Source organism: Meleagris gallopavo, chromosome 6 (assembly GCF_905368555.1).
Source record: "Meleagris gallopavo chromosome 6, MGAL_WU_HG_1.1, whole genome shotgun sequence".
Lineage (NCBI taxonomy): Eukaryota > Metazoa > Chordata > Aves > Galliformes > Phasianidae > Meleagris > Meleagris gallopavo.
The window spans coordinates 42,493,875-42,506,689 of NC_139409.1; the positions used below are offsets into that span (position 1 = coordinate 42,493,875).

At 47.4% G+C, this 12,815-nt stretch overlaps 1 protein-coding gene across 10 annotated transcripts in view; it reads left to right on the plus strand.

The window, feature by feature from the left end:
• The first annotated feature begins 1 nt into the window (after position 1).
• ZDHHC3 (zDHHC palmitoyltransferase 3) overlaps positions 2 to 12,815 on the plus strand; it is a 31,216-nt gene continuing 18,402 nt past the window's right edge. For 3 of the 10 annotated variants that reach the window (XM_085226499.1, XM_085226506.1, XM_085226504.1), the window contains exons 1-2: positions 1,415 to 1,555; positions 9,990 to 10,319. In XM_085226499.1, coding sequence (XP_085082625.1) covers positions 10,014 to 10,319 — 306 coding nt within the window. In that variant the 5' untranslated portion in view covers positions 1,415 to 1,555; positions 9,990 to 10,013. The other 7 variants (XM_085226502.1, XM_085226501.1, XM_085226500.1 and 4 more) reach the window with 7 other exon arrangements.

Genomic DNA, 12,815 nt, shown 5'->3' on the forward strand with positions numbered 1-12,815 from the left:
CAATCACGTGACCCCCCCCCGGGGGGAGGGCGGGCTCTGCACCTGCGCACGGCCCCATTTCCGCAGGCGGGAAATGGTGCGGGTCGCCTCAGCGTCGTGTGCTGCGCGGTGGGTCCTGTCTTCTGTTTGTGCCCTTAGATGAGGTAAAAGCGCCCTGAGAACCCTCGAGCGCGTAGAGAAGGCTTTCTCGGCCCTCAGACCGTGAGGAAATACGGAGTTTTACCTCGTGGAGGCGTCGCGGTGGGGAAAGCAGTGCTGGCGGTGTGGGAACGTGATTAAAGGCTCCGGCTTGACACTACGTTGTAATTGAGGGTTGTTTATTATGGCAGCTTTCATTGAAGTTTCACGATGGTTAGTTCATGTTGTAAGTTTCACACGCTCAGCGCGTTTTCAAACTACTTTGAAGCTGCCTTGAAGCCTCATGCACGTGTGTGCCAGGTGAGGAGGGCCCACGGGCCATACACCAGTGCTAATGGGAGCTGGGCAGGCGTGCTTCTGGGCCACGTAGTGCTGGGAGCCCTGCTGTCCTGTGGTGTGCTGAGCACTGCCCACAGGGAGTGCTGGCCATGGGACGCTCAGCTGCCAGCTGGTCTTGTGGAAGCGAGCAGGGGACAGGCAGGAGAGGCAGGCAGAGCCTCTGTTGGCCTCGTGGAACGTTTCTTGGCCCTGATGTGCAGTGTGAAACAAGCTGCTAGAAGGCTCTGTACAAAAGTGAGCTCCTCATCTGAATGGAGATGTCAGCAGGTGTGCTGCTGAGTGCTTCCCACGAAGGGCAGTGAGATGAGGTTCTGGCTCTGGTCCTGCCTGGCTCCCAGCCGCACCCGCAGTGGCCAGACACAAGGAGGGGCAGCTTGCTTCCTCTGTTTCTGCCCTCCTAGCCCGGAGCTGACCTAGCGTGGCCAAAGCCTCGCACAGTCCAGAAGCACAGCCAGCAGCTCCTCACTGTTCGCAGGCAAGTAGCTTTACACAAGCACAGGAATTCTGGATCCGGCTCGTTTATCTGTCTCACGCAGCCTCCAGGGCTGGCAGAGTGCTGCCCCTTTCAGGGGCGTTGGCTTTCCTGGAGGACTGAACTCCTCAGAGGCAAGGCTGCCCTGAAGGCTATCGGACAAAAGGATGCGCTGTCGTTTTTAACAAGGACACAGCGATGTCCTTTCGGCAGACGGATGACCTCCGTTGGCTGAAATTAAAAAAAAGACCGGGAGGGAGCCCGCAGAAGCTTACGCTGCCTTGTGAAGCTGTGGGTACCGCAAGCGGCAGCCGCCAACGGGGAGCGCCGAGCAAACCCAGCGGCCGCAGGTGCCGGCTTCGGCTGACTGGCTGCACGGTGCCCGGGGCCCAGAGTCCGGGGCGGGGACGGCCGCCACCACTTCCTGGTTCCTCCGGCGCCGCCCCACCTCCTCGCCGGGATCGCGTAAGGGGACGGCGCTTGGGGAGGGGGGGCCGCGCGCCGCCGGGCCCGGTGCCGCGCGCGGGGCGCCCGCTCCGGCGGGGCGGATGGGAGGCGGCGGCGGCGGGCGCGCGCGGCGTGAGGGCGGCGGGCGGCGGCCTGCGGGTAGGTGGCGGGGCCGCTCCGCGGGGCCTCGGGGCTCCGCGCCGGGCGGGCGGGGTGAGGTGAGGTGAGATGAGGTGAGGGGGGATGCGGCCGGGAACGCCTCCGAGAGCGGCCCGTGACACAGGACGCGGGGAGGGGAGGCCGCGGCGCGCTGCCCGCACTGCCTTCCCTCCCGACCCGCTGCGGTGTGTCCCGAGGTACCGCGCGGCTCCGATCGCTGCCTCTGGCTCGGCGGCGTTTGTCATCCCGCGGGGCGGATTACGGTCTGCGAGCTCCGTCCGTTTGGTTACCGGTCGGGAAAGCGGCGGCAGTGCGATGTGCCTGCAGGTTGGGGGCACCTCCAGCAGCGTTTGGCACGGGCAGCGCAACGCCGTGTGCGTTTCTGTTGCCGTTTTTCATTATGAGAAGTGTGGTTGTAGACAGGATACGCGTTTGTCGTTGGAACTGCTTGTTAGGTGACAGACGACAATGCCAAAGCATGACTTACTCCAGCTGTTGGAGCAGGTTGGGGGAAGATGAGTGCCACATCCTTCAACCAAAACACACCTGTCGTGCCCCGGCCGAGCCCATGGCAGTGCATGTACAACCCAAGCAGAGATGGCTCTGTTATGACAAACCCCAACATAAGCTCACTTGTTAGGATATTTGCTTCCTGCACAGCTCCAACAGCAGCTCTGTATGATCAGTGTGGTTTAAACCCATGTGTTGCATTATTTCACAGAAATGTGCTTGTGCAGCCTTGTTGTTAGGGCACAGCTGTAGTGGGGTGCAACCTCATCGAGGAGACTGTGGTGCTGGCGATGGGCAGCCACACTCACTGATCTGACACTTGTGTGGCTGCGCCCAGCCAGCCCCCACTGGTGTTATCTGAGTCAGGGTATGGTTCCCCTGGTCACCCTGTAGTGTACAGTGACCTTTTTCTTGGAGTGATGCTCTGGAATACAGGGTGGGTTTTTTTTTGCATTCCTTAGAGCAGATGGTTTGTAATGCAATATATGGCAATGTATAACATTGTCCTTTTTTATTTTCTTTGCCCTGCACTTAGCTTGCTGAAGCAAACCAGAGCTGAATGATGTGGTACCCAGAGCATCACATTTGTTTTATGCACATAACTAATCTGAAATTCCAGATTGCTTTAGAGTAGATGAGAAGTTAGAGCTTTCCTGATGAGAGCTGTCTGTTTCCTGGGTTGTGTGGATGAGAAGAAAAAAAGATAGCTTGCACCTTGCTTGGAGCTGCAGTGCAGCAAGCCTGCCAGGAGCGCTTCACACATTGCCCTTCTGAGAGGGAGCCCGAAGAAGGATGGCAGCTTTGGATCTGCAGACACTAAGGCCCCAAGCAGTGCCAGCTCCCAGCCGGTATGCAGAGGGTGACCACTATGCAGGGGCAGGAGACCTCCCTCGGACTGCTTCTGGCACTGCCCCAGGAACCAGGTGCTTGGCAGTGCCTTGGGCCGCAGCTTCAGCCAGGCAAATCTTGGGTACCGCTGCTCCGTGAGCTCTAATTGCAAGGAATGGTGCAGAAAGCTCAGCGTTAGTGTCCTGTGGCTGAGGGAGGAATGTTGAATGGGAGGAAGAGCACGGCTCTTGTTGATGTTTGTGCTGCTCGCCTGGTGATGGATGGTGCGTTTGTGAAGTTCAACTGTGAGTTTTGCAATAACAGGAACCAGGCTTAAATGTGGTGCAGCTTTTGGAAGTTAGAACAAATGGGCACAGATTGAAGCAGTACAGGTGAATAAAGGTAATGTGAAGCACTGTGCTACTTAATAATAAAAGAAACAGTTGCAGCCTTATTTGCAGTCTTACTGAAAAGGCTGCAGTACCCCAACAGAGACACAGAAGTTATAGGGCTGTAGCAGGAGTAAGGGTGGTGTGTGATGCACATCTTTGATCTTTGCAGTGACTACTTGGGTCACTGAATGTAACGTGGAGTAGACAGGCAATAGATTCTGTTCTGCAGTTAGGCTTATTTCCGTGTCTCAGTATTTCAAAGGATAACAAAATTAATGTTTACCCATAGAAAATGGAAGACAGAGACTGTTTGTGCTGGCCAGCAGAACACTGAGCAAAAGTAATGCTGTTTGCCAACTGAAAAGTTCTTTGTTTGAAAGCCCTTAATATAGGGCAGCTCTGAACATGCAGGTTTTTCCAGTTCCCAAAGTGGCACCAGAGCTCTCCCTTTGGCTAACTCTTAACATCATCACATTGGATCGTGACAGCCCCAATTTTCACTTGATGCCTCTGCAAGTTAGAGGTGATATCTTCAGTCACTGTTTCATCAGTGCATTACTTAACATACACCCTGTGTCTTTCTGTATCTAGTTGTTTAGGTGCAGCATTTAGGTATTTTAAATCTGTACGCCTTGAAGCCTTCATCCACTTGTGAAAGTCCCTGATGTGATAAGGAAGAGGTGTAGGCCAAAGTGGGGAAACAATAGAAGAGGCTGAGCGACTGGTTCATGCTTCTGGAGGGCCTGCAGCAGTGGCAGGAAGAGCCAAATCTTGGGCTCACCTGATTGAGTAGGCACATCTGAATCCTACCTCCAGTGAGCAGAATATTCTTCATGCTGGGATGGCTCTGGTTCTGGATTGAGATAGTTAAAGTGTAAAAAACAACTATTTTCTGCTTCTCTGGAAAATACATTCTTTATGCCATGAAAACAGTGTGGTTTTTAACACAAGCATTAAAAACAATACCCACTGTATAGGCAAACCTTCCCCTTTTGCTTTCTGTCTTTCCCTTTTTTCAAAGGGCTGATGCAGGACAAATGGAGAATTTGAATTCCCTTGATCCGGTGGCTTGCTGTCAAGTCCTGAGTCAGCATCCAAAGTGGGGCAGCTCCTGTCACATCTCACAGGGCCTGACATCTCTGCAGCTCTCTGACAACCACTGATTGACGTGGCTGAATGTGGGATCAGACCGTGGGCCTGACCTGATTCCTTACTGCCCGTGTGACCTGCATCACCTCATCACCTGGTTCAGTCACTCTCCTGTGCTCGTGTACCTTGGTCAGGAACTGCTTTCTCATCGCCTCTTTTCCTGCTCTCAGGCCAGCAGTGACAAGGCTGTGTAGGTGGAGGTGCAGCTATTTGTCAATTACTCAAGACTCTCAGGCGAGTCTTTGTTGCATTATAATTTATTTATACAATGTGTATTTGTTGGTTAAACAGAAATGATATAGGCATTAGCCAGGAAGCTGTTGCCATCTGTCCTGAGAGACTGTGTACCACAGACATTCTTTTAATTAAGAAAACGTGGCCTTATTTTCCTTACTATTATACTATTGGAATTCCACTGACACTGCAGAAGTTGCTACTTTTTTACAGTGGTGTCAGTGAGAAAACTGTGGGATTTGTGCCCTATGTGGCCACCCCTGCCCAGCCTGTTTGTGTTGGCCCTGGGGCAGGAGTTCCTAGATCGGACAGGTGTCATTGAGGTCATTCCCTCTTTGTACCCTCTCATTAAGCTAAAACTGCTTCCCTAAGTGTGGCCTCAATTTCCAGAAGAAAAATCTAAGCTTGTTTCTACCAGCATAATGCTGTTCCCCTGCTCTTGGGGTGACTGCAGTAGGGCTGGCAGAATGGACTCTGCCCTGTGTCATTTTGATCCGAGTCAAACAGAGTGTGGTTGGTGTAGTGCTAATATCCTGGGGCCTAAACCTTCCCTATGCCTTTTTAACGGGAGAGAGGTAGTTTGGGTCTGTTGTGTTTTGAACTGTATGTAGAGTCTTGAAAACGTTTTGATGAAAGTACAATTTTGTAGCAAATTTAAACCTGCTGATAGTAGGCTTGCTTTTTTTTTAGCTGCCATTCACAGAGCGGCTCGAAGTGTCCCGCTGACTCTCCAGGGTTCTATATGCCAGGAGTTGCAGAGTGCCAGGCAGATGGATGTGTGGATGGATCTGCAGGAGACGGCCAAAAATTCGCAGCATTCTCATTCCACTCCTGTTGATCAGATAGAAGTTTTCAGAAATCATTAGAAGAAATACACAGAATATTGGTATTTCCTTGTTATTCCTGCTGGAACTTGCTTTGGTGGGTTCTGACAGACTTGTTGCTAGATCTGGACTGTATGAAATGTGGCAGGAGAAGCAAAGGTAAATATCCTGTTAGTTAGAAAACACACTTTCATTTCTGTTGCAAAGAAAGATTAAATACCTAATGTTTTCATTAATGTGGTTTTATGTCTGAAGACTGAAATGAACTTCAAAATGAGCTTGCAGTTTATATGCATATTTATGTAGGTATAGGTCACTTATTGGTGTTGTTACAGAGAATGTCCAGTGCCTAAAGATCACTTAGTGTACCAGTTGTGAATACAATGTGACCAGTAATGTATGCTTGCTTCCTCCTTTTTGATGACAATAAAAAGTTAACCTGATAATTATTTATCAGCTCCCAAAATGCTGTCAGTAAACTAGTTCTCTGTGTTAGAAAAACTGTCTTCAGGAATGTGTTTATCTTAAATAATGTAATAATAACCAAACCCTCTAGAAAGACACAGAGTTTGCCCTGGTCTCTCTCTCTCTCTTTTTTTTCCTTTCCCTCAAAATCGCTTTAATACAACTGGCAGAACTTGATGGTCCGTGCAGGTAACTCCTCCCCACAATTTAATGTTAAATGGACTTGTAATAGGGGAAACACTTCCAATGTCAGTGCAGTAATAGTGCAGTGTGGCAGGTCATACTGAGGTATTTCCCAGCATGAGTAATTAGATGCGAATCAGCCAGGTGACGGTGAGCAGTGTACGTCTTGTGAGGTCAGAACATCAAACTGCATTCAGGTACCCACTGGATGAAGGCCCAGATCAGTGTTTCATGCATTCTTAATGTGTTGTTCAGCAGTTACAGGCCATTGGAAATAGTTTGTTGGGTTTTTTTACATGACTGATGTGAGGTCAAAAGACAGTTATTTAATCTATAAAAGGTGTAACTGTGTATTGTAAGTGTTCATTCTAGCAGGAAGTGGATTTTAATTCCTTCTGTTTACATTTCTAATGCGTATATTACGTATTCCTTTCATCACTCCTGTGGTGCTAAATGCCTTCCAGATAAGAAAGAAAAGTTTCACTGTGACATGGAGCTGACTGGACGCGTTTGCTGTCACTGTCTGACGTACCTGCTGGCCTCCCTGCAGCCTGCTGCAGTGATCAGATCCTTGCTGTTGGTGTTCACCTGTTGTGTGCTCCTGAGCACGAGGGGCTGACACACCCAAGCTGTGTGTGACAAACTGAGCTCCTGTGCAGGGTGATTCCAGGGCAGGGCTGCCAGGGCAAGTTACTCCCCCGTGCCACAATCCCTGTTTCTTTTTTAATATGAAAATTCCAGGCTAGCCAGCATAAGCAAAAAGATGTTTATGTAGGTCAGAGCAAGGAATTAAAAACATTCACCATGTGGAAGGGGAGCTGAGACTCTGTGCTCAAATAGCATGACTGTTAGATGATCTGGATGAAGGGATAGAGTCCACCCTGAGCAAGTTTGCTGATGATGCAAAGTGGAGAGGAGTATACATCTGGCTGATGTACCAGAAGGCTGTGTTGCCATTCAGTGTGGCCTGGAGAGGCTGGTGAGTTGGGCAGAGAGGAATCTGATGATCTTCAACAAGAGCAAGTGTAGGGTCTTGTGCCCTGGGAGGAATTTCTGCACGAGTCAGTGCAGATTAGGGGCTGACCTGCTGGAAAGGAACTCTTCATAGAAGGACCCGGGGGTCCTGCTGGGCAACAGGTTGGCCACGAGCCAGCAGTGTGCCCTGGTGGTCAAGAAGGCTAATGGTATTCTGGGATGTATTAAAGAGTGTGACCAGCAGGTCAAGGGAGGTGATCCTCCCCCTCTACTCTGCCCTGGTGAGGCTGCACACTGCACTGTGTTCAGTTCTGGGCTTCTCTGTTCAAGAAAGAGAGGGAACTTCTAGATAGAATCCAATGCAGGGCCACCAGGATGATGAGGGAACAGAACATATCCCTTATGAGGAAAGGCTCAGAGACCTGGAACTGGTCAGCCTGGACAAGAGAAGGCTGGGATTTCATCACTGTTTATAAATATCAAAAGTGTGGGAGTCAAATGGGTGGGAACAGGCAGGACAAGGGGCAGTGGGCAAAAGCTGCAGCACAGTAAGTTCCATACAAATAATGTACATGGAGACACATAAGCGTTTCTCGAGTAATGAATAGTGTTCATACAGCAATTACTGATTTTCCATTTTGTTGCTCAGTGATAACTCTGAAAGCAGTCTTAAACTCACTTGTCCTCCAGCCAGAAGTCAGTGTTGGAGGCCTGTGCTGCATCTTACTGGCTTCCCTTCTGTACTGCAGAAACTGGACCCTCAGGTGAGGTGCCTGCAGGGTCCTACTGGCACTGGTGTGCCTCCAAGGTCCTGCCAGTTCCTTCTTTTGGCACTTCTACAGCAATAGTTTTATTTTGCACTTTATTTCTGGGATGACTTCCGTTGGAGTGAAAGAGCTTTCTGCTTTAGCTCTGCATTTTGTTTGTCTGCAGAAGTGTGCTGTACAGGGCTAAGCCCACAGCCGTGATCAGTATGCATTGGTCTAGCTTTCAGCCAGGACTGACCTTAAGGTGACTTGTCAAACTCATTCCTCTGTTGGTAGGAGCTGGCTTTTCTTGTGATTCTTTCACTCCTTTGCTTTGGAAAACAAAACACGAGGGGAAAAAAAATACAAAGGTGTCTCAAAGGGTCTAGGCAGAAAATCCTGAAAGTCAGTGCTCGAGGCTGTCCCAGCTTGCTGCCGTACCTCACATGTGTAGTTTAAAAGCTGAACATCTGAATTGCAGTTTTTTCACACTTTTAATGCATTATGTTACAGTCAGTTAAAATACCATTGTCAGGCATGAGTCTTTTGTCAGCTTTGTTTTGAGCTGGCAAACCAGTGTAACAATTTTAGTAAGACTATTAACCAATGCAGTGAAGGTTGGCTTTAGCTATAGCTGTGGTTAAAACGCATAATTGTAGTGTGATGGGTGAGTTTTGCAAACGAGTTTTGTTATTTTTTTCCTCACCAAAGCAATTGAGATACACAGGCACTCCTTTAATCTTGATTTTTCTATTCTATGTGATATATCTGTAAAGTTGGTAGGCTATAACATTAACCCGTATGACTTCTTATCAGATTCCTAAAACATCCTGAGCTGTTTCACTTGGTAGCAAACTATGTGTTAATGGCAGAAATAGGAGAACATATCTAATTAATCACCTTGTTCATTAACAGCCTTGATGAAAACTCGATGTCCTTCTGTGAATTTGGCTCTCCTGAAATAACAGCAAAAAAGCAAGTTGTCATCCCCGTTACTGTTTGGATAGGGCAGCAGCATGGCTGTGGAGCTTGGTGCTTCTGAAATAAAGCTTTTTCCTCTCCCGGACAGAACAGAGCTGTAAATGCTTTGAGAGAAGAGAAGTTCTGGATGCTTTTGTGATCTTACTGTGTTTCCTATAAAATTCATCCATTTTGTCTAATCAATTGTATGTTTTAGGGTTGTTTTTTTTTTTTAACAGAGAATGCAAAAATAGCTTCAGTGTGACCTTTTAGACAGAAAATGTAACTAGCGGCGAGCATCACCTTCCTCTCTCTGAATTGAAATGGAAACGAGCGCTGTTTTTTGAAAAGAGATGAAACCAATCCTTATGTGTTAAGGGGGCAGGCAGCTGAGCCCTTCTGCTGGGTCCGTGCAGTTCGGTGTGGAAGGTGGGTCCCATTTTTGTGGAAGTTGGGTCCTGACACATCGGTTGCGGCGTTTGAGTGTTTCGAATGCTGTGCAAACACTTGTTGAGGAATGTCCCTAGAAGAAGTGGCAGAGTGTGTAAACGGCACTTGCAAAGCCTCCAGGAGTTCCAGAGGAGGGCAAAGCAAACGCTATTGAGGGATGGAGTGGAGTAGAGCAGCAGGCTCCAAGGGGCCATGAAGCCAGTGGAGGAGGGAAGAGCACAGTCCAGGCAAGACTGGAGTGTTCTATAAAAATCTTTGCACGGTTTGCTGCTTCAGGAGTTGCTACCACTACTGCTCAGTAGTATGTGCAGATTGAGCCCCCTCTTTTTTCTTCCTTGGGCCTGACCCAGCAGAAGGGGCTCTGCTCTGTTCTTTTTCCCCATGGTGGTTCCCACGTGTTTCTGCAGCCGCTCCTATTGGCACCACCTGGCCACTGTGCTCTGCATCTGCTCGCTGCCTTTCCTCAGTGGGGGTGGCTGGAGTCAGCGTGTGGTTAAGCAAGTCTTAAAAGCACTTGAGAGTCTTCTTGGGTAAGAGGTGTTCTGATAAGTATGAGAGTCTGGCTTCCAAAGCCATTATTTTTTGTTTGACTCATCTTTTTCACTGTTTCTACTTGGTTTCTACAGTTGGGAATGTCTCATGCCGTCCCATCCTGCTGTGTGAAAGGATCTCAGAAGGCCTTGCGAGGCAGTGAGTGCTGTTTCTGATTCTCTTTCAGATGCAAGTATGGACATAATAGCCTATGATGATTTCTTCAGTCCGCCGCTTCAGAGATATTGAAAGGACACCTGAATACCTGCAGCCGGAGAAGTGTGTTCCACCTCCTAGCCGCGCTTCGTTGGGAACAATGTGGTTTATTCGAGATGGCTGTGGTATCGCGTGTGCTGTCGTCACCTGGATGCTGGTGTTCTACGCTGACTTTGTAGTCCTTCTTGTCATGCTAGTTCCCTCAAGAGATTACGTTTATAGTGTCATCAATGGCACGCTGTTCAACACCTTGGCGTTCCTCGCTTTGGCTTCACACTTTCGTGCTATGCTGACAGATCCAGTAAGTATCTCTCCCTGCGTGTCTCGGGAAGAAAAAAGCAGTGTTTTTCTTATCTGATCAGTGTTGAGTAACTCGGTTGCTGAGTGAGTGGCAGATTTAAATAACTTCTGCGTGTCAGCCTGCTGAGAGAGGCTGCTGATGTGGGAGGCTAATTCCTCATCCCACTCAAGTCAAATGCAAACTTGAGGACCCAACTGTAGATTCTCCTTGCGAGAGCAGCTTCTCTTTCTGCACTGAGGAGGAGATCGTTTCTCCCTGAGACTTTTCTCACAAATCCTGGATCTCATGTTTGTGGCTTGTCATGTCTTGACAAAACAGCAAAGCAGGAAAAGCTGGTTCTGGTTATCTTGTGCCTTGGCAAGCACTACTTCAGCAGAAGGGAGCAAAACGCGCATAGTTTTAAAAAGCCATGCAGCCATCTCTCACACTAGTGTTTTAATGAAGTTTATTGGACCGTGCAAAAACAAATGTTATATAAGCATGCTACCAGCTGAAAGTTCTTAGGCAGACAGGAAGCGTATGGACTGTGGCACTCCCTTACCTCTGTTTGTAGGACACTGCCTCTCTAATAAGAGATGGTTTAATATTGCAAAGGTTATTGTGAATGGCTTGTGCTTATTTTGTATGTCAGCCTCTGAAAAGTAGTAGAATTATTCAGTTCAAAGCTCCGTTCACACTAGACTGTGGAAGGAAAAACAAGCTTAGTTTCCTTCTCTCCTTCCTTCTGAGTCTTTTTCTTGCTGTTGGGAATGGCAGTGCATCCCTGATACTCAAATTATTCCCTCCAAATGTCATTTCCTACTTGAAACCTTGTTAGGTGCTGTTAAAACTTCAGTATAATTTTTATTGCTTGATTTTTCAGCTCTTCTAGAAGCTGCAGAGCTGCAGAAATTGCTTGGTTTGGGGTAGTTTTGCAGTTTGTGGTAAAGCAAAGACTGATTCATTGCGTGCGACTGCTTCTGGGCAGAACTTAGAGCAGTAGTTGAGGTGCTGAAACTTCTGGTCTTTGGGGTCACAAATACAAGGTTGTATCAATTTGTTACATAAGTGTTATTGTTGTTGTTAATTATTATATTGAGGACCTTCTAGTGTTATTTTGCAGAGCCAGTGGTCACTCTTGAAACAAAAGCTGTATTTTAAAGCAGGCTGAGAAAGCATAGCTTCAGAGAAACAGATAAAATCTACACAGAGGAATCTGGAAAAGATATCTTAATCCCCACTGTGTGGTTGGTGGGATTTTTGTGAGTGGATGGAGGGAACCAGTGAGATTTTGTTTTATTTTTCAAAGAGATTTTTAGAAAGAAATCAGCCAGGCAAAATGGAGAAGGGAACAAAGGGAGGGAGTGCAGCAAGGCAGGGCGGGCAGTGTGAGTTTGGGAGGGAGGAAGCTGCTGGGAGATGGAGAACAGCGGCGCATCTGGGATCAAGAATGAAGCAGAGCACTGCAAAGAAATGGGAATTGTTATCAAAAACGAATGAACACCTGTATTTTTCAGAATTGATAGCATATCGTCCTTTTCAGGAACTGCTTCCTTTGTGTTCTCCCTAAAAACATTCCTCGTGTTTGGAACTTTGCTGTGTGCTCAGAGAGCATCGGTTGTACTATTTTGTGTAAACTGGTCTTGGTCATCAGTCCTAGATTGGCCAGGACTGTTGGGAGGTTTGTGCAGAAAAATCCCAAGACTGCTCAGGAAAGCCTTATAATACCTGCTTAATGTGTTTTGTTAAGATGCATTATTCTTTATTGCTGCTGAGAAATAATATAGCTTTAAGAAGAGGCTGCTCCATCAGAAATGTGTTAAAATGTTCAGTCCCTTCTTTTATTTCGGTACAAAAGCCTACACCTGCAGGGATGCATTGTGTCAGAGTCCCAGCAGTGATTTCATACATCACGTTTCATCTTTTTTTCCACTTTTGACCAAATTGATGGCCATGAGCTGGAAATTCTTGAAAGTTTTGAAAACTTCTGAAAGTTCAGGCTTCTGCAGCTTCTCCTGTTTAAAGACCTTATTTTAATGTCACAATTGCACAAACAAGAACATTTTGCCTGGTTTTACCTGGGGGGAAGGATTCTTAGAGTGCACTGTTTGAACGTTACACCCTGATTTAAATATCAAATACACAACAGAAGTATAGCTATAAATGTATTAGATGCTTATCAGCAACTGCTGCTGTACACAATGGTACTTCAGAAGTAGCTGCTTCTACCTGAATTAAAACATCTGCTGTCTTCGATTTGTGATGAGAAACACTGGGATGAAAAATCCATTGATAGATGTGGGGAAGGGGGTAAAAATTCTTAAACATTTGAAGATTACTGTGGGATTACAAAAGACTGATTCCTTCTGTAAGGATGTACTGCTGCTTGCTTTATTTTGTTTTTAAAAGTGATGTTTGAATATCTATATATTAGGACCACCTTGTTTAAAATTCTTTTTCTTCTTGCTCTTCCCAACTCCCTGTTGATATTAGAGATTTTTTTTTCCTATTTTCTCT